Genomic DNA, 23,495 nt, shown 5'->3' with positions numbered 1-23,495 from the left:
GCATTGTAGGAAATAGTTAGACTCAATGGAAAGATTAAACAGCAGAAGGAACTATTGCAAAAAAATGAAAAACAAAATCATGACTCTGATGAAGCAATGATCATCCTCATAAAGACAAAACTAGAAGAGGCTAAATGAATAGAAGAAATATTGATAAAGTCATCTTACCAACTAATCTATATTTGGTGGATATTAAAATGTGCATTGTTGAATATATTGCATAATATATACAAAATGCATATTACTAAAACTAGACCATGATTACAAATTTCACATGAAACCAATCAAATGATGACATCGAAACAAGACAAAGGGTGATTCCTGAAAGTAATAGCCATTAGGGTTAGAATTTCTATTCCTCTTTAATTTTTTTTAAGTTTAGGGTATTTCTATTTTCTATCAAGGAAAGTTATGTTTACAATTTTTCCCAACAAGAGAGATGTTTTGATAATAAATTAAGCCTTCACCATTAAATATTTGATTAAAAAATTACCTTTCAATAATACAATTATGTTAAAAAATTTAACATACTTATAACAAAAAAATACAAATTGATCACAACACACAAATGACTTATAATAAGAAAAAAACAACAAAATTATCACAACACACAAATGACTTATTGGCTCTTGAATCTTGATTTGAAATTACATTACCTTGAAATCAAACATCCTTGAAATAGAAATTCATCTAACTATCAAACGTAAATGAAATCCAACACCACATAAATATTAATCATTATTGTTGTTGCAAACAAAAATAAAAGATTGACCAAATGCTTAAATATTCCCTACTTGTAATATGTTCTTCACACAAATCCTTCTCTAAACACTCGCCGGTTGGAAACAACTAGACCGAACACAAAAACTCCGAACCTAGCCATCTTCAGCCTACATCTTGCCATATTGTCTTTCTCACTATATTATTCCGAGTATTAGATATTGCTCTGATACCATATCAGAAACTGGAAGACTCATGGAAGAGCTTGATCATTGCATTAACAAACATAGAAATTTATACACACGGATAGTCGTAAATTCTACAGCAATCTGCCGACTGACATTTATGGTTCAACAACAATGGCCGACTACCGCCGCTTGCTGCTGACTAACATTGATGACTGGCCGACTTCTAGAACCTGCACTTTGAATATCTGTTGTATTCTCTAGATTAATCTAGCTACTGCATTAACAGAGGTAGTTGGAATTAATACCTTCCAACACTCCCCCTTAATTCCAACTATATAACAAATATAAAAGACACTGTTAAACATACTCTTAATTGATATGCCTGCTGGTCTAAGTCTCAGCTAGGTTTACAACAAAACATTTCATTTTTGCCTTCTTGCGAAAAGGTCCATGCTTGTTCATTTGCTGGTGCAGTTTCATTTTTACCTTTCTGGCTTTCCTAAAAGAATTCCTCTACTCCTTGCTTATGTACTTAACATCAGCAACCTTTCCCGGATTGGGATGCAATGCAAGATCCCAAAAAAGGTAATCTAATTCATGTTCTCCCCATTTTCCATGAGGAACCAATGAAGGAGTCACCAAAATGCAGTCATCTTTGAACATGAGCAGCCTCCATACAACATCCATGATAGTATCCTCCACAGTAGCAATCATCTTGAAAGTAGGGCCAATTAAATTTTTAACAATTGGGTTATGAGAGAAGCAAGTTTTACTCTGAGTGATTTCTTCAACAACATGATCGTCAACAACATGAGTGATTTCTCCAACAGCATGATCCTCAACAACATGAGTGATTTCTTCAACAACATGATTCTCAACATGACATTGTTTGTCCAAAAACTCAAAAATACTGCTAAGCCCAAATGGGTTCCTAAGAAAATGATCATCGACACAAAGCTTTCACAACTTTAATGGCATTGTGTAAATGCATTAATTTTTTTTTTTTAAGGAAACATCAAACCCTTCTATTACGAATGATTGCATTTATAGAGGCTTCAGCAAAAGCACATTGAACCATTAGTTGAACACAGTTCAGACAAAATTAGCAAGCATTAAACCCTACTATATACTAATGTCGACTAGTTTCTGACATAATCCAATACGATGTTGTTCATCTTGACCAAATATATATTAGAAAGAGTCAAAGCAACCCTTAAAATTGATGAGGCAACAGCCTACAGAACACGGATTGAATATGTACACCTCACGAACTCCGGGAGAGTCCAACAAATACAAGAAGCTTTCAGCATCTTCCCCTGAAAATTACCACTTCCGAACCCCTGCATTGAAAACAAGTCTAGCTGCAGGCACTCGTACATTACATTATTTATTTCTTGCTCAAATATTTGCGTAGTAGTCGGCGGCAAAAAAAACAGGAACAAGGAATCCCTCAAAAGCATCCATAGAAGGCCTTATTAAAAATGAAACGTTTAGCGGATAAACAGGAGAAGCATACACTGCTCAAACTTCTTCAGCACGCTTACCACCAGTACGCCGTTCTCCAAGCTCACAGCACACAGCTCACCACTGAGCCCTCCTTTGCATGGCTTCTTGACTCGCTCTTACACGCAGGATCTCGCCTGATTTCTCAGCAGCACACCCTTTACTCACACACAGGTGCCTTTCACACAGGTTTTCTGCCCTCTCTGCAACTTACCCTCACAGAAGAACCTTTATCTTCTAGTAGCTCACCTGACTGAGCCAACAACTGGCTGAGCACACAACTCCCAACTTTATGAGCACACAGCTCCACCACACGCAGCCACACACTCTACAACACTCAACCGAAACCCTCGGCTCCGATACCAACTCCAAGGGATCCACTATTCCTTGCTTTGCAGAGACTGTCGAATATAGAAATGTTCACACAGTCTTATACCATCCACATGACCGCATTAGTTAGATGTCAAATCTACATTTTTGAATGGTGAGTTAAAAGAAGAAGTTTATTTAGTTCAACCTGAAGGGTTTATAAAATAGGGACAGGAGCATCTGGTTTGTAGGTTAAAGAAAGATTTATATGGTTTGAAACAAGCACCAAGATCATGGTATGTGAAAATTGATTCTTTCTTTTATGAGAAGCAAAAATGATCCTAACTTATACATCAAGGAAGATGAAGGCAAGAATGTTGCTTTAATATCTGTATATGTTCATGATCTTATCATAACAGGAAATGCATGCAAGTTGATTGAAGAAATTAAAAATCGGTTGTCACATGTATTTGAGATGAAGGATCTTGGTGAATTGCATTATTGTTTAGGTCTTGAAGTTTGGAGGGAACCTGGCTCTGATAGCAACTTAGAGATTACACTGAACACACAACACTCAACCTCTACCGCTCTGATACCAACTTAGAGATTGCAGAGCTACAGAGATGCACACACAACCAACTCAGAGCTTACTTTCATTTGATGTCTAAACAGATATTTATATACAATAGAGAGACTTTTGGAATTTGGTGGGTTAGTGGCTTCTTCATGAAGCTTCCCCTATTGTCAATTGTTTCTAGAAACTCTATTTATATATCTGTTGAATTTTGGATCAAGACAGCCGCTGTAATAATGATGTTCAACAGACACATTAAACTTACTGATGTCTGAACAGTGGTCGCACATTTGAGTAGTTGTGATTACTGGTCTAACACCAAGAAGCAATTATAGTACTCCATCATTATCTGAATCTTTCCCTTGTGTTTTTTCTCAAACATTTCCCTTTCAAACCTATAATTCCTATGCCACTCTTCTTCCTTCGGTTTCTTTTTCTTCTCAATCATCAAACATGACCAGTAAAAACAACATCTTGAAGATGGTTGATTTCATGACTCCTCCTCACCTTCACTATGAGACCCATTTGAGAAGGATCCTTCAATTTTATGAAAGCCAAGCTACTTGAGAAGAATTTCATCAATTTAATGAAAGATTTGGATTAATGAGATCAATAACTCCTGAACCATCTAGATTTTATTTATATTTTTTCTATAAAATATAAAGAAAAAATTATGGGCAAATCTATAAGTTTGTTTTACTCACACTGCTCGCGATTATTGCAATTAGTGTGCTCCTATTTCACTATTCTTCATTTGAGTTTTTATCAAACTATCTGAATGTTGTATTGCAATCAGTGTGCTCCTATTTCACTATTTTCTATTTGAATTTTCATTAAACTATTTGAATGTTATAATTTTAGTGAAAACAAATAGATTTTTTCCATTATAATTTTAGGAGAAACAAATGGATTTTTTCCATTAATGTGAACAGAGAGAGTTTCTCAAGAAAAAAATTCCATCTCAAAGACTCTGGAGTTGACTAATCTGCATTCTCAACACTATCATAATAACATAGAATCAATGTGGGGTCTGTGGCGAAGAGTTTGTAATCAAGCGAACACAGTATTAAAAACATTATAATATTTCATAAATGGGGTAGATATCGTTGTTCATGAGCCAAATCTTTCAAATCATTGATCTATTTAGACTATGGAGACTAGGCGCAAACTCCAGTTGAAACGACATATTCACAGACGTAATCAGAAACCGTCATTGAAACCGTTATCTAAAAATTTTAAAGGAAGAAAATACCAGTCAAATTCCCACCCTTAGCCTTATATATGGCTTAGTTTATAAGAAATTCTTGGAAGGGCAGACCAGTGAAAGATTTTAATAAGACATTTGTCGGCTGTTGAAAAGACAGAAATGGCATACTTGTGTAAGATTTTAACACGAACTGTCTTTTTATGGGAATGACAGACTTGCGTAAATATTTTATCAGGAAATTTGTCATCTTATTGGTGTGGCAAGTAGGAAAGGTGCGGCAAAAGTCTAATAATTTTGGAAATTTACGCTCACTCCTATGGATTTGACCACGTTTTGCATTTGAGATTGAACATAATAAACTTTCGAGGATGACTAAGCCTGGCCTACAATCCTTCCTTGTATGGTCGGAAGTAGTAAATATTCTGCCACTTCATAGAAATTTCATAGAAAATGTAAATATTGAAGTGACAGTCGTGTCTTATTAGAAATTTTATTATTATTCAAGTGTCAGGCGCATAAGAGTTGTTGGACAATTGTTTTTTGGGAAGAATTTTCCATGGCCATATAATGCGACTAGGAAATATGGAGCACTTAGGTTTCTAATTGGTTTGTTTGTGTATGTGTTTTTTTATATTATTATGCAGTGCAAATGGGTAAATGTTTAAGGTGGGAAAGTCGGGTGGTCTAATCTCAAGTAGTACTATATACACCGCCCCATGTAAAGATTATATACACCTCCCCAAGTAAAACTGGGGAAAACTATATACATGAGAGCTACTCTAGACCAGATCTTTTCGGATGAGAGAAAAAATAGAGAAATGTGCAATCTATGTCCAATCAAAATTACAAGCGTGGTGTGCAGATTGATATTTCCGGAAGCTCTGGTAGTTTCGGGGAAATTCCGGGTTGCCTATTTTGTGACGTTTCTCGTAGTTTGTTTGCTCCTTTAAAATTTATTGCATACCTCAACGAAAAGGTAAGCAGCGGGAAGTGAAGCATCCCTATGTGAAGAGAGAGTTTATTTTCTCTCAAATTGTTTCGGAGATGAGCGATACGACTTCGAATCCAGAGGCGTTGTCCACAAGTGCGTGCGCTGCTTGCAAATTCCAGAGAAAGAAATGTACAGACAAATGCGTTCTCGCGCCATATTTTCCACGGGACGATCCTGACAAGTTCCACTTGGTACACAGGGTGTTCGGAAACGGCAATATTATCAAATTACTCCAGGTTCAATTCAATTAACGCACTCTTCATATTTATGGTTTTAGTATCAAATTACTCCAGGTTCAATTCAATTAACGCACTCTTCATATTTATGGTTTTAGTATCAGACACTCAAGTGCTTTTCACTACGTGTTAGTGTGACTGCTAATTCTAGATTTATCATGCTTTGAGTCTCAAATCTTTTTAGTCTAATCTTTTTTCAAAGTTTTATGTTTCAAAATGAGGTTTATAAAATCTTTTTAGCTGTATGTTTAGGGATTTGATATTCTTAAAGGACATGATAAGATTATTCTTTAAGAGGGATTTGATTTTCTTAATGGGTATGATAACATTGACCTTTAAGATTGGCAGTTAAGTTTACTAAATATTCTATTTATAGGATCGGATTTGTTTGCATATTCGAACCTACGATGGAATTTTCAAATAATTTTTTTTCCCCTTTATTAATATAATTTTTAAATGTTATGTGTATCTTTTAAGATTGGTAGTTCTATGTTACGTGTATCCTTTAAGATTGGAAGCTATTTAAGATAGCTATATTTTCTAAGTATTTTATTTATAAGATTTGGTAGTTCTATGTTACGTGTATCCTTTAAGATTGGAAGCTATTTAAGATAGCTATATTTTCTTAAGTATTTTATTTATAAGATTTCATTTCTTTACGAATTGTGATAAATTTGAAATTAACATAATTTTTTTACGGTGGAAGTGAATTAGCATCATCAAAAACATTTAAACAATCTAAAATCTTATAGCTTGACAAATGCAATTTAGATTTCCCTAAATTTCTACTTGAATTTTGTCAAAATCATGCTAGAATTACCACTATTTTCTTGGCAAAATTGTGGCCTTGTTAGACTACTCTTATTTTATTCGATGTTTATTGATATAATTTTTAAATGTTATGTGCAATATTTTCATAAATTTTCTTGAAGAAAATGATAAGATTATTATTTAAGATTGTAAGTTAGAATAGAAAATTTCATTAGTTCTAGATAACTGAAAAACACTTATTACTTAAATCAAATTATTCGTGCCAAATGGCTCCCCTCCCACCAATTTCCTAGGGATTTGAGATTATTCCATTTCTAAGAAGTTTATATTTTAATTAGATGGGGAAATTAATATATAAGAAAATTTTATTCAGCAAAATAGTCCATTTTACAATGAGATGTCCCCTCCCACCAATTTCTTAGGGATTTGATATTATTTCGATTCTGAGAAGTTCATATTCTAATTAGATAGGGAAATTAATATATAAGCATTTTATTTAGAAAAATAGTCCATTTTATAATGAGATGTGTAATTCTTCTTCTTCTTCTCCTTTTTTTTTTTCTTTTTTTTTTTTTTTTTTTTCTGAAGTTAAAGTTGTCCCATAACCTTTTTATACATGGTTAATCAGGTAAATGTGCACATTGGTAAAAAATTATTTGTGTTGCAATGGTTTTTTTTGTTATATTTATAACGTATTCCGCTATATCAACCACATTAATATTTTTAATGTGGTTGTATTAATACTAGCACCAAAGGTTGCACAGGAAACACGGTAGGTAGCATATCGAAGAAGAGCATAAATGAAGAGAGATGTGTTATGTTATGCAATCTACACGTTGTGTAGTTCAACATTGTTTCTGTTGCAATATAAATTAGTGCCTCTAACAATACGTAATAATTTAAATTAATTTATTACAATGGAGAGCCCAATTTCTTGTGGTATCCACCATGTGGGCGAGTTATATGATAGGTATAGTTGTACTAGCTTCACAAATTTCCCTAGAGTTACATGTATACTACCAAATAACTCGTTTAGAGAAAGATTTAATTTTTCTTCTATTGTTGGTGGGTAATGGATTTTGGGATTTTTCCACAAAGATTATAATTTTTTTTGTTTGTTCTGAAGTGGGATTTTATGAACTGGAGATATATTTGCTCTTCTCAATAGAAGAGAATATTACATGCTACAATATGTTTTGTGACCTATTAAAGACAAACCTAAATGGTCCATGGTTTAAACATTTCATGTTCAACCCCAAAATGGGTAATCAATCTTCACTAGCGCAAAGAAGAAAATATGAAGGCATTCGACTAATCACCATCTTCTACTTCAAAACAGTATGACCCTACAAACATTATGACATGTGACAAATTTGCGAGTCTGCCACCAACACAGGAAACAATTCCCATGTGTCATTTGAAATGCATCCCGTACAAAAAATAAAAGGGATATCTCATAGAAATGTCACTCAATATAACTTGAAGTACTGTTATCTGACATGAGGTATGTGCATTGTGAGCTTGTTATATGATAGGTCTAGTTGTAGTAACTTCACACACTTCCAAAGAGTTACATGTACACTACCTAATAACTGGTTTAGAGAAAGATTGAAAGATTTATTTTTTCTACGTGTTGGAAGCGGCCAATAGATCTAGGATTCTTCCACCTAGATTATAATTATTCTATTTAAATATTTTATTATTTTTATGATGACATTGAGATTGAGATTATTACTTTAGAAGGGATCCTTGAAATGGACATTTCTGAACCTGAGAAGTCTTTGCTCTTCTCAATAGAAAGACATGCTACAATATGTTTTGTGACATTCTAAAAGACAAACTTAGATGGGCCATGGTTGAAGCAACATTTCATGTTCTTGCCCAAAAAAGTTAAACAATCGTCATTGGCTAGAAAAAGAAAATCTGAAGGAATTCGACTAATCACTATCTTCTACTTGAAACGGAACCAACATTACAAACAATATGGCATGTGTCAAATTTTCCAATCTTCCACCAACACTACAAATAATTTCCATGTGTCATCTGGCATACATCTCGTATAAGAAAACACAAGGAATATCTGAGAGGTGATGCCATTCATTGTAACTTGAAGCACTTTTGTCCGACATAGACTGTCACATTCTACATTTTCATTCATGAAATACATATACTAGAGAATAAATCTTACAAAGATAAACCATACTTCCTCGAATTAAACTGTAGATTGTTATGTGGAAATTTTAAGAGTATCCTTTAATCATTATGGATAATACCTCTAGCTAAAATCCTCGTTGTTAAATTGCAAAACCAAAAATACAAAAACCTTCTATTACACTTGGAAAGACAACCATCCTCAATTTGTTAAAAGGTCTATATTCACCCATTTTTACTGAATGATAATAAAAATTATATTCATTATTAAATAATCCTTTATTGAATAATCACTTTTATAGAAATAGTATTTTAGTTTTTTAAAACATTATGATTATGGTAAGATATATTTTAACATATTAAATTGGAATGATGGTATGTTTTAAGATCATAATCATGTGTTTCTGATCTACAATCTTTATAAAGGTTATAACACTGTTACCTCGATCTTAAGTATTGATGTAACTTGGAATTAGGAAAAACTAGTGATCAAGGTATCTACCCATTGCTCGTGTCATAAGCAGATGATTTGAATTGGGAAAATATAGTCATCAAGGCATATACCCATGATATACCATTGCTCGTGTCATAAGTAGATGACTTGAATTGGGAAAAGATAGTCATCAAGGTATCTACACATAATTGTTCCTGTCATAAGCTCATGATGTTAGTAATACCAATTATCTCATTTTGTTACATTTTTAGTTCTTTATTATCAATGTAATTTGGAATTGGGAAAAGATAGTCATCAAGACAATTGATTTTTTTTGTCAACAATTACTCTTCTTGTCCAATACCATTTATCTCATTTTGTTATATATTTAGTTCTTTATCAATAAAGAGAGAAAACTCACCATATTGGAATTTTATTTTAAATTTGAACCACAATTTAGGCTGTGTAACTCTTAATAGTTCATCTTAAATGTTCATAATCCAAAAATATCTTTATAACCTAATTAAATTAATAATCTTAGAAAAAAACTAAAAAATATAAATTAATATATATATATATATATATATAAACCCAAATTTGTATAATAGTATATTCCATCAATGAACAAATATAAACAAAATGTGTAATTAACTTTGCACCAAAATTAATAATTCAATTCAGAACATTATCCTAACTATTAAAAAGAAAAAAAAAATAGAGCGAATTCATAACAAAAAAAAAATATTGTGGTTAAAAGCAGGTTGGTAGGCCTAGTGCCAAATTTTATGTAATATTAAATTTTGGAATTTTAACACTTAAATTTCATTAAGGTAAATGATGATAGATGATGATGATGGTTAATAGACCAAACTTTGGTCCATCGGACCTAAAGAAAACAAATTAATTAGTTTGATTTAAGATTTTATTCCTTGTCAAATTTTGGTCCAATGGACGTAAAGGAAACGAATTAATTAGTTGGATTTAATATTTTATTCCTATGCTCAAAAAGCATGGAGAGAAGTCTCCTGAGCTCACTATAATTTTGACATCGTAGAAGGCTAGGAAGGTTTGTATTGCAACAAAGATTATGAATCTAATGTGGTTGTACTCGGGCCACTCTAAAAAGAAGTGATTTTTATTCTCGATGTTCATATTCTCACACAAATATCTTGGTGCTAAGCGAAAATTTTGTTTTCCAAATACAATCAAATTACATTTTTATCCATAAAGTGTCTTCACATACGTTTAAAATTCCAAAAAAATCGACAATTCAAGATTACTTCTACTTCGATATTATTCCCAAAACGAAAAATACACCCAAAACAAAAAGAAGATTGACCAGAGAGCGAATTTCAGTACGTCGCTGCTTTCATAAAGACCTTTCCAAACCACTCCATTCTCGTTCCAAAATGCTCATCAAGAAGCTGGGAAACTATATAAATGCCAAACCAGTTTGTATGGATTCGTTGTTGGTGTAATGTTATTTATGATTCAGTGAACCACTTTTGCCAATCGTCAAGCAACGTAAATCAAGGAGGTAGTTGCGGGTTTAAGTGGTGGTATCTAACCGCCCAAGACCCTTGAAGAATTTAACTCGAGTCGAACCGTCTAAATAGGAGTTGTTAAAAAAAACAGACATTATAATTATATAGTTACACATGTTATATATATATGGAAAAACGGAAAGTAATGTCATGACAATTTTCTCAATCTACTATATTTTATATATAATCTCTTCTTAACACTATGGCTATATATAATCTCTTCTTAACACTATGGCTATATATTTTATTGGTTTCTCCTTAGGGTGGTTTTTTTCCTCTCACTACTATGCTATAAATGATGTTCTTAACTTTTTAAACTAGCAATTGTCTCAAAAGGTATAAAGAAAGGCCGATAGAATTATTAAATTGGAATGTTGAATTTTTCTAGAAAAGTTAATTGGTTTGTGGAAAACTTTGTTTTCTTGGACTGGATCATTGTACAATTACTTTTCTTTAGATGTTTTGTTTATATCTATATTACAAGGAACACATTGAATGTTTTATTTCATTTTAGCATAAGTTAATTACCCAAAATCAAGAGGTTAAGTTAATTACCCAAAATCAATAAGCCTCTATAGATGGCCAAGCATATACGAAGTTTGCTCGTGACCAAGGCAACAACCACCATGACTATCCCCTACCAATATATTTCATTGAAAACCATAATAGTATATTGCATTTAGAAAATCAAAACATAAAATTAGAAAACATGTTGATATATTGCTATTAAAAAGTTAATTCCATTAGAAACCACGATATTATTATTATATTTTATAAAGAATAATATACATATATAGAATGATACTACATCTTGAAGGAGTGCAATTCACCAAATCCCACCATCTTGAGGGAGTGCAATTCCCATGCCCATCATGTTTCTCTTAACACTTTCATACACGACCTTCAACAAGGCGTGAAATTTTTCACAACTCAGCCCCCATGCCCACCCGGCACCTTGCTTCTCTTGTGCAAAAATAAAATAACTCAAGGTCAATTAAGGTCTTGAAAATTATGAGTGAGCTACCTTTATTCAGGCGAGTAAGGCCCTCTCTTTGACTGAGCAGAGCTCACAACTAGGACCTTACCTGATCTCAGGTAAGACGTGAAGGTCCAGAACCTTCCTCGACTAGAAGGAAGGAATCACAAAATTGAAGGGAAAAAACCTACCGATGATATGTTGCGAGAATCCATGCAAATTATCAAAATAGTTTGATGTTCATTGAAATTTATTTACATCACAAAGGGTATTAGGCAAACTTTGAATATATAGTTTAATTGTTATATATAAAAGACCTAAACATAATTTCAGGAAATAGCATACAGAATCCATCCCTAGACAATAAACTACAGAAACTTTAAAAAACATAGTACCATGAAATTAACTTATTGCTTTCACCTACATATGAGCTTCTATGCACACACAAAAACACCTATTTGGATTCCTCTACATTCGCCTTAATGTGATCGACCACTGTGGGAAAATCCTCGTCCAGAAATATATCCCAATGCCCGACCCATCAGATGAAAAACTCAGTATCCGTGAAATACTACACCATCTGCACATCAGGCGCAGGAGTATAGAGATAATCCCTGAGACCCAAATCGAAGCACTGATTCTTAGTGACACAGAATATGCAAAGATGCATTATATTATTACAAATTAGCCATGTATACATGGGCAAGAATACTCTTGTAATAAAATAGAATGCTAAAATAGACAGTATGTGGAAGCAGAATGATAAGTCAAGAAAATTGATAAAATGTGTGTTTTGAACCTCATAGCTATCCCCTTTCTCCAAGACCTTCACATAAAAAATTTGCAATTTGCCTGTTTCAAACATAATCAGCCTTTGAATGCCTAATGATTCCTATTGTGTTGGCAATGCTTCCAAATCAGAAGCAAATACTCACAGACAAAACTTTTGGCTTGAGTCACATGATGATGATAGTGCTTTCAACCTGCCTTGAAGAGTCCCATACTTTGTGGAAGGTTCTCCCATTCCAGCATCGTTCTGGCATCTAATCCTTTTATCAGCAGCCATCATGGCAGACAAAGATCTCAAATCTAGCCTACCCTTCAAAAAACTCTCCTCTATTTGAACATCTGTAAAGTTTGGCAAGTTAAGAAGTGGTGCTAATTTGTCATAAACTCGCGGAATTTCAAAAGTAACTCCCTCTACTATCTCCAATAAACGAGATGTTGTATGAGGACCATGTTCAGGAGCAATGTCAAGATGGTTGTAATTCCCCAGATTCTGGACTGCACCGTCTATATGAGGACCTGCGAAAGTAGGAACGTCTAATCCATGTGGAGTCCTCTCATCTTTTAGAACCATCTAAGAGCCATGACTCAATTTCCAACTTTTCCTGTTTGATGTACGCTTTGCAGTGGAGGGACCTATGTGAGCAACAGCAGCTGCTGCTACTTTCAACTTATTGGCTTTCTTGAACTTTTGTGCATGTTCCCCGAGCATGGTCTGATAATATTCCTATGATATGTGCTTCTCAAAGTCATCATCATCTTCATCATTTTTGTCTGCATCTTTCCGTGCGAATGAATTATAACCAGCCTCTGGTTCAACATGGTACCATTTTCTTTTTAAAGCCAGCTCTGATGGTAAATCCGATGGCCTCTCAGCCTGACCACCATTTATTTGTGCAAGCACTGTGTCATAACCTGCTTCATTAAAGTCAAAAGAAACAGAGCAGAATGATCAGAGATGTTAATGAAATAATCCCAACCCAACCACTGTTACAATGTTGTTAAACAAGCAAGTAAAGAAATTTCATACAATGATCTCTACCTAGTTATGATGGACAAAAACAAGGGAAGCCCAAAAACACCCTAATAGATTTCTATAATTCAAAGTAACAAATCAACATCATCTTTATGGCACCTTTAATTCCATTACTCTCATCTTGACTACTGCTAGTGTAATTATCTGGATCATCATCATCATCATGTGGTACCTGAAAATTCCGTACATACTGGCAATAAAAATACATGTATCAAATACAATTACTTCAATTATAAAAGCATTTAAGTAGCCTAAAGCATAAAGCTGCATAAAACTAGTATAGAGCAAATATAAATGCTTCGCTTGTATCCCACAGGACTACAAGTACTACTTGAATGACATCAAACAAACTTACATCTAGGTTAAAGAGTTCTCAATATGGATAATTATTTTTAGCCAGATGGTAGCCATTAGTATAAGGTGACTTGTGCTCCATCCTGATCATAAGGACACCAAAAGAGAAGACAACTTGTTAATTGCAAGTCAACGAGTCATAAGAAGTGCTTTCAAAAACAATCTAACACATTTTTATTGATTTCGACAATCAAGTATATTAAGCAGACCATAACATAAAACATTTAATTCTTCATCTCAAAATAGTCATAATAACATGAAACAAAATCCCTGACAATGGATATGACACTACTTTGTTTTTTTATGTAAGATTGCAGCTAAGAAAACATGTTTTTTTGAATGATTGCAACTAAGAAAATGTGGCAAATACAACAATTACAAGGGAAACCACAAAGCACACAAACACTTCTAAGTGATTTTAGTACCGGAAAAAGGGAATTTTCATAACCTAAGGAACTAAAGGATGTTTCTTCACATAAGACAAATCATAGCAGCAGCAATCAGTGCCATGTCAGCAACAACAGAAGCATTAATTATTAATCTGCAGGCTAACAAGTAGCACTGCCCAATACAGCCATTGGAAATTCAATACCAGAAACAGGGACCTTTCATGAGGGAGAAGGTGGCGTTACTCTTCCGGATAGCTAGAAAACTAAACAATCAAGGCTAACTAATCAGCACTCACAAAATAAATAAAATGGTGAATATTGTTGTAAATAAGTTTCCCCGACTAGCGGGGCCAATCACTTCAAACAATTTATAAATGGATGATGAATATCTTGGGGCAAAAACAAAGGTAATTGACACCAAGGTGTATGAAAGGTTCGTGTAACAGAGAAGAGTATATGGCCTTCCCACAGGCTACAAGAAGTTCTACCTTGTTAACAGCAGTAGCAATTTTAATGTGTGGGTTAAAAAGTAGAGCTTCCCATTCCAGAGAGTTTGGAGATTCAATACAAGGAACGAGCCAACTTTACAGGCAGCGCCTAACCAGCCATATATCAATTATTAAATGCACCCGGAGATGCACGCGAGATAATCGGTTAACACACGAATTTGAAAACTCGTCACTAAATAAAAAAAGACATTTTGCGTGTTAACGGGCTATGTCGCATGCATCTCCGGGTGCATTTAATACTTGATATATGGCTGGTTAGGCGCTGCCAACTTTCAACGGGTACAAGCCTTGAGGTAGCATTACTCTATGGGCTAGTCAGAAACACTAAAAATTCAGTGTTGGCTAATCAACAGCCACAAAATTCATAAAATGACGAAAATTGATGTGAACGAGTCCACGCCGGGCCGTGAAGCAAATCATTTTAAACAGCGATAAAATAAGATTACAAATCTCAGGGGGCAATAATGGAGGTAATTAACACCAAATACCACAAAAGGGTCATGCAACAAATAGTACTACACTCATACGATAGCCATTAACCCATGCGGCTATGATTTGGATCTTGTGCTTGGAGGGCGACCATGATTTTCCAGGCTAAGATACAGCTAGATTCTTGTTCCTGCTACTAAAAACTAATGCGATCACACCTACCGGTGCCTATTGGATCTTGTTATGCTCATACCTCCCAGTGCATATGCAATAAATAAATATAATTTAAACAAAAAAACAAAAAAGAACACGGCCGTCATACAATTAAGTGCGGGAATTCATGTCCAATAACTAAATAACCTCTACTCAACGCAATTGTGCATAGAATACTCAGACAAGGTACTAACAACAAGAATGAATGTACCTGAAATTGAGACAGAAGAAACTGTTATCACCTCCAGGAGCAATGATTAGACTTGTACCCTACTCTCTTGCAATTTTACATAAACACCAGATCAATTACAGCCAAAATTGAACCCCAATTACAACGAAACCCCGAATTTATATAATAATAAAATTTGCAAAAACCCTGAAAATTCACAAACAATGTGCCAGACACCGTGAACCACCAAGAAAATATGTATATATATTATATATCTAATTTCTACGGAAATTAGATAGGATTCACATCACTCAATTAACAAAACCGAGAATATGCCCACACAACTGAATAACCTAACACTGAGTAAACCCAATTTCAGCCCAACAACAAAAGAACAAAACCCCAAAACTAGATCTCAAACGAGCTGTAAAAAAGTTGTACCTTTGACAGGGCGCCTACATGATAATTTGTCGCTGAAACCCTCGGAAATTCAGCGGCGGAGGGTCTGTATTTCGTTTGGGAATCGAACCGGCGAACAACGGGTAGTCAATATCTCGAGTGCCTTGAGGCTCCTTACGCTAGAATAAACCTACTAAACTTATAAGAACGGTGGAGAAATCTAGGTTTTGAGGATATGCGGGGGTTTTGACGTGGCCATATCTTCTTCTACCATATTTCCAATGCTATGCCGCTTGCTTGCTTCCTGTTTATTCTGAGATTCTGCTTACCCCGTGTGAAAACCGACTTTATCAAACGGGATCACCCAGACACAACAAGAAGGTCATGCCCAAAGGTATGGTGATGGGCCGGCTCAATACTTTTGGCCTTGAATTTGACAATGGCAGCAGTAGGGCTTTCTCGCACGATGCTCATGGATCGCCCGGGCATGATATCCACATCCTAGAAGTTTCTCGTTTTGCTTAATGAACAGATAGCGCAGGAGGGTTTTGCTTAATGAACAGAGAGCGCAGGGGGATTCGGTGTGCAGTGCATGCTTGCCAGATGCCAGATGGGATGCGCCGCGAGGGATAATGGATCGAATACTTCAAATCAACGGTTGAAAGTGTCTTCCCTGACCGCATTGAGCAAGGCACTGAGCAGGGTAACTGTTGAAAGTGTCTTCCCTGACCGCACTGAGCAGGGTAAAAGTGTAGACGATTGTTATTGGAACACGGTAAAAGTATACAACGGTTGAGATCGCACTGAGCAAGGTAAAAGCGTAGACGATTGTTAACGGAATAGGATAAATAAAAGTATAAACGATTGTTTATGCATAAAAAGGCCGCTTAATAGCTTTTCATTTTTCCAATTCACTTTTCCCTTAAAAATAGCAGTGAGAGTTTACCTTTAAGGGTTAATATAATTTTTAAGTTGAAAAACCTGTGTTAACATTTTTGAATGTAACATATTTTTTATTAAAAGTTATCACTACACCAAACTCTATCTAAATCTACCTTTTAAAAATATTGAATATTTGTCAACTCCACAACTTAAAAAATTTAGATATTAAATTTTCGCATACATATAAAAATTTACAGAAGGTAGAAAAATATGAACTCCAATGTCTCACGTGAACAACGTTCTACGCGGTGGTTTTTTTCATCTTACGAACTACTATCCCATATATGATGTTATTGACTTTTCAAATTATTACTTTTACTTATTAGCATTTCACTTTTCCCTTAAAAATAGTATTGAGAATTTACTTTAAGGGTTAAAGATAATTTTCAAGTTGAAAAACCCGTGTTAACATTTCTGAACGCAACGTATTTTTTACTAAAATTTATCACTGCACCAAACTCTAGCAAGGTCTAGATTTAAAAAAAAATGGACTTCCCCACTACACATCTTAGAAAATTTGGATATTAAAGTTTTTTATACAGATAAAAATTTACACAATCTATGAAGATGTGAACTGCAATGTCTCACATGAAAAACTTGTTATTAAACTTTACTGAGTTCTACGCACTGTCCAAACAGAACAAATATTGGTTATTTTAGGTTTTAAAATATTAAAATATTTGCATGTAATTAGTGTATATATATATATATATATATATATATATATATATATATGTGTGGAAAATATAAAAGAAAGGCACTAAAAAAATCTATTTATCACAGAAACTTTATTGGACCAGAATGAGGTGAAAAAAATAAAAATAAAGATAAATAAGTTTATGTCGCACCATTATGGAGGTAGATATATTGATTATATTACATAAATAATTTTATGTTGCATTGTTATGGTTTAGATGTATTGATTTTACTCTATAATAAAATCAACTTTTTTTCCTCTTATAAAAAGGAAGTGAATTTCCAAACCTAATTTATGAGAAAAAGGATCTTTTATTTAATAACGGAATTATATTCATAATTCTCTCTCAATACTTTCGTGACAACTTTGTATTCATATGCTTCCATAACTTTCTACATCTTTAAAAAATTAGATATTTCCCAATCGGACATCTTAGAAAAATTGGATGTTAAATTTTCTCATACATCTAAAAAAATTACAATTTACAAAGACGTTAACTTCAATGTCTCACATCGAAAACTTGTAAACTTTACCACATTCTACACAAACGGATGAAATATTTGTCCAAATCGATCAAATATTTGTCCTCTCCTTACACATACGCCCTCGATTTTGGATTTTAATCATATGCTTCCATAACTTTTTACATCCTTAAAAAATTAGATATTTCCCAATTCTACATCTTAAAAAAATTGGATATTAAATTTTCTCATACATCTAAAATTTAGAATTTACAAAAATGTTAACTTCAATGTTCACATGGAAAACTTGTGATTAAAGTTTACCACATTCTACACAAACATATCAAATATTTATCCTCACCTTGCAAACATATCAAATATTTATCTTCACCTTGCACATAGGCATTTACAATTTACAAAAATGTTAACTTCAATGTCTCACATGGAAAACTTGTGATTAAACTTTACCACTCTACACAAACATATCAAATATTTATCCAAACAAGTCAAATATTTATCCTCACCTTGCACATAGGCTTTTAGATTTTACCTTCAACATATATAGATATATATTTAAAAAAAATATTATAAAAAAATATATTATCATCGAACCTTCATTGAACAAAGATGACGTGAATTTCACGCCCTCCTATTCTGGAAAGAGAAGCTTTGATTGAGTGATCCCATTATATTCTGTCTCTCAATGTGTTCGCGATAACTCTATTATACTCATATGCTTCTATAACTTTATCTGAATGCGTTCGTTACAATTCTGTCCTTCATATGCTTTGATTATAGTCGTTTTCTGCATTCGCTTATTTTGGTGTTTTCATTGTTAAATTAATAACAACAGTTGATAATTCATAATCTCATGTAGTGTCCATGTTATAGTTGAAATCATCGTTCCAAAATGCTCCTCAAAGCGTCTAGAGTGGCATCCCAAAAGAGCTTTCTCTAAAGGGAACGATTTAGGTCGTAATTATTTTACTTGTGATAGATATCATATTTTTTTTTAAGTCAAAACTAAGTACATATTATACCAAATTTAAAATATATTTATATGGGATAAAACTATGTTGATATGCACATATTATACGAAATGTAAAATATATTTATATGGGTATTGGTTGTTTACATAAAATAAAACTAGTTACCCATCCAAAATAAGTGTTAATAGCATGTCATTTGGGATTTCAAAGTGATAGAAAAAGAGAGATTTCTATTTCCTAAACATTTCACTATGAGCAAGGTATCTAGTATCAATGTGCCATTGCCATGTTAACAAAATATTGTCATACTCCTCCAAGAGAATGGCGTTGGCAGGAATGTCCCTAGATTGCATGTTTGGATGCTTAAGTGTGTCCTAAATTGTAGTTGGTTAAATTTAGAAACCCATCCCATACACACCTCTATAGATAAATACAAATTTACAATAAAAAAATTTGAGGGTATGCATGACCTCTTCATCATTGGATTAAATTTTTGTTAATGTTTAGGACATTATGACCTTCATTGTCCGAAACATCTCAGAGATATAAAGAATTTTGGTATCATAGGTCCTTGAGTGAACAAGGTCACAAACCCCACCATCTACCTCTTCCAAATCTAATGATTAACATGGAGTTATATTGCACTGCAAACTCCTTTTCCACCTCCTCCATTAGCTCACGACCCTCGACTAAAACATGACCCCTATACCTTTCTTCCACTTCTTTTATCACATGCGTTGCTTTACTCTGGTACAATAGGGTAGTAGTTATAGAGGCTCAACCAATGCATGCTAGAATTCATCTATTCTTATTACCACCACTATTGCAAGGCTCACAACATTGCTCCCAACACTAAAGGTGTAACCCATAGACAAAGTGGCAAAGTTGGCAAAGTTGGAACACCCGCAGAAGTAGGCCGTCAAGTGGCTGTGTTCTTCATTTCAAATACAAGCGCCAAATAACGTTGTAAGCAAGAAATTGATGAGTCTGTTTATATATGGAGATGACCCCGCTTGGTTATTTTAAAAATATTATTAATAATTTAATTTACGTTGACGTAGTAATAAAATTGATATAAATTAAATGTGTAAGAATTTTTTTTTATTGAAACTAAAGTGTATTTTGTTGATTGTTACCTTCTTAATTGTAAATTTATCCAAATTTTGGCTATATTTTAGTTTGTATATTAATTTTTTTATTTAATAAAAAAAAAAAAAAAATTGAAATAAACTGCATTGATTGATTTTTTTAATCCTGAGTTTATATATTAATTTTATTTACTAAATAAATAAATAAATTTAAAAATGTGTATAAACAATTTTCCCTATATGATGTTCAATGTTTATACATCTTCCCCATACTTAAATGTAAAATGTATTTTAATATAATTATTATTTATATTACTAAACTAAATTCTTGAATTTTCAATTTTAAAACTTATTTCTTCATTTTTATTATTGTTCATTTTTATGGATGTATAATCATTAACTTGAGAGGCTCATTCTACAACCAAGTACGAGGGGATGTGGAGATACTCTTTCTACAACCAAGTATGAGAGAATGTGTAAGTCACTCTATCTATCCATTTAAAATAAGAATAAATTGTGTTCTAAATAGCAAACAAATAAATTAGGTTCTAAATAGAAAAATAATCTTTGTTATATTAAAAAAAATGAATATGTTGTAAAGTAATTAGAAGTTAAAAAAAAAGGTGAGTAAGACGTTTAAACATTATACTTTTCAAAAAAAAATCACAAGATATTTAAATAAAATATTTGAATATCTATGTTAACTAATTTATGTTGGAGTCAATTTCATATATATCTAGAAAAACAAATGTTAAAATAAACTATTTTATTGTTGTATATAATAAAATATTTAATGTAGGTTATCAATAAAGCATTTTAATATTAAGTAATATTGACACATACTTAAAAATATATTAATAATAAAAAAATCATTTTAATTTAAGTTTGCCTATCAAAACGTTTGATCATTTCTAACTCATGTTAGATCAGTACTTAAAATAAATCTACATTGTAAATCTACATTGATTTTGTTTGAGATACTTGTTTTCATTTCCTTAAGTTTTTATATTACCTTTCATTTCAATTAATAGCAAATTTATTTAAACCACCAAAATAGCGTATAATTTTGATTCATAGTCACAAACATGTATTAAATATATTATTTTATAATTTAATTATTATTATATTTACCTTACAAAATCATAAATAATAAAAATTAATTGAATAACTATTAAAAATATATTTACCATCCTTACCCACCTTCATGGATTGTAGATGGAGAGTGGTTACCTAATAGAATTAGGTAGATAAAATTGGAACATCGGCATACATATTTCCCTTTTTCAAATACAAGCATTCAATAGATTTGTAAGAAGGAAATTGAAGAATTAGTTTATATGCAGAGGAGATGACTAAAAAAATAAGGTTTTTAGTAAAATTGTTATTAATAATATTAATAATTTAATTAAATTGAAATATAAATAGATGTAGGAAGAATTTTTTTTGAAATAAAAATGTATTTGTTGATTTTTCTAGAATTTTTCTAATTTTTCACTATATTAAAATTTGTATATTAAAAATATTATTAATAATTTAATCTAAATTAATTTAATATCGATATAAAATAGATATAAAAAAATTAATAATACTTTAAAATTAATCTTTTTATTTAATATATAATAAATTTAATTCCTTAATATTTATTAATATTACACGATGTTCCATTAATATTGATATTAATAAACATAACACATTGAATTTACATTTAAAAATGTCAATATAACCTTTCACATCTTTCTCAAACTGAAATTGAAATGTAGAATAAACTCGACATTATTATTATTTACATTAATACTACTGAAATAATTTTCTCAACTTTCAATCCTAAACCAATTTCTTTCATATTTATTATTATTCCTTTTATAAATGTAATAATAGAAACATAATTAGATAATGATTATATCTTTGTCAAATACTTATTCCCATTTCCTTGTGTTTTTAAATTACCTCCCATTCGATTAATAACAAATTTATTTAAAACAGCAAGATGTGGTCTGTAATTTTGATCCATATAAATCAAATCACAAAGAAATGAAATAACGTAGAATACCAAACATTAAACTAAATGTATATAATCAAGATTAGTGTGCCTTCAAATATTTTGTTGAAGATTGTTTCAAATTAATTAACACAGACTGGTTTATAAACAGTATGGTCATGCTAAGAATCCGACATTGCACATTTGTGAAGCTATCTGCGGTGTGATAACGTACGGTTATGTTACAGGATCTCCCCGTGGAGGAAAGAGGTGAAGCAGTGAACAGCATGGTGTATGAAGCAAGCGAAAGAGTTCGAGATCCTGTACACGGTTGCTCCGGAGTTATCAATGAACTCTACAGAAATTTAGCAGAGCTGGAGTCACAATTGGCTTCTGCAAAAGCAGCTGTGGCCAACATGAGTGTACAACATGCTCATATTTTAATGCTCATTACAGGATGTCAAGAACCGCTGGATCCAAATTTTCACAGTGCGTCAATTCAGGAGAGTGAGTACGCGTATACAAGCCCGCCTGGTTTGGACGATGTAGATCTGTTGCAGTTATGGGATCCATTCTGTATATAAACAAAAAGGTTCTCCATTCTTAAGTTTGCCCTTTGATGCTTCTCCCTTTACCTTTTTTCCATTGTTTTATGTAAAAATATTGTAGTTTCCCTTTAGCTTTTTTCCTTGTTTTATATAAAGATATTGTTTTTTAGGGATATTGTGTCTAATTGGGAAAGTTTGATCTAGTCCAATCCTAGTTCGAATCCTGAACAAGATGATGTAAACTTGTAAACTGCTCCAAAATGTAATGTAAAAATATTACCTTTGCGCAAATTCATCTCTCAAATCTATTCGTTAGCCTGCTTACCGTTACTGCCAGCTACAGTTCCACATTTGTCACTACTGTGACTAGAATTGAGTTTCTATCCCATTTGTGTTTTTTGTGCTAAATTTGGTAGACTCGCAATGTTTAATATAAGATATGGTCGAAGTTAGCTATTTTTCTGACCTTTCTCATCTCATTCATATTTTCAAAAGTATTTCAGAATCTGAAATAGAAATAATTAGAAGTGGCCAAGCATGTTATATCAGAGATTTAAGTGATTTTCTCAGTTGTACCATGGAAATACAGGGTTATGGAAACTTGCTCACTCTCAAGGGGTTTGCTCTATCAGAGATTGCACAAATTGTTTGTTTTATAAACGATTTTCTTAATTGTACCAGGCTAATATAAGGTTATAGAATTTTGCTACATCTCAAAGTGGTTGCTTCAAAGTCACATTTTGCTATCTCTCAAAGGGGTTGCTTCAAAGTCACAACCCGTGGTTCATTTGTGATTCTATCTAGTTAAAAAGACTTTCATTCGACAGGCTGAATTTTAAATAACGAAGACATTATGTTCAACTCCGGTTGACACAAAAACTGGTAAATTTCAACAGGATTCATAG

The 23,495-nt window shown here is 32.7% G+C and overlaps 1 protein-coding gene across 1 annotated transcript; it reads left to right on the top strand.

Moving 5' to 3' along the window:
* The first annotated feature begins 5,491 nt into the window (after nt 1-5,491).
* On the top strand, nt 5,492-22,632 carry LOC149156344 (LOB domain-containing protein 23-like). The gene is made up of 2 exons (XM_089437871.1): nt 5,492-5,728; nt 22,291-22,632. The coding sequence occupies exons 1-2, from the start codon at nt 5,546-5,548 to the stop codon at nt 22,624-22,626; spliced, it is 519 nt and encodes a 172-aa protein (XP_089293997.1). The 5' UTR covers nt 5,492-5,545; the 3' UTR covers nt 22,627-22,632.
* Nucleotides 22,633-23,495: the final 863 nt, after the last annotated feature.

Source organism: Pinus tabuliformis, chromosome 9, assembly GCF_031772625.1.
Source record: "Pinus tabuliformis cultivar Carrire ecotype Pingquan chromosome 9, CPIR1, whole genome shotgun sequence".
NCBI lineage: Eukaryota > Viridiplantae > Streptophyta > Pinopsida > Pinales > Pinaceae > Pinus > Pinus tabuliformis.
The sequence above is the reverse complement of the archived record's forward strand: the minus strand, read 5'-3'. Positions and strand labels throughout refer to the sequence as shown.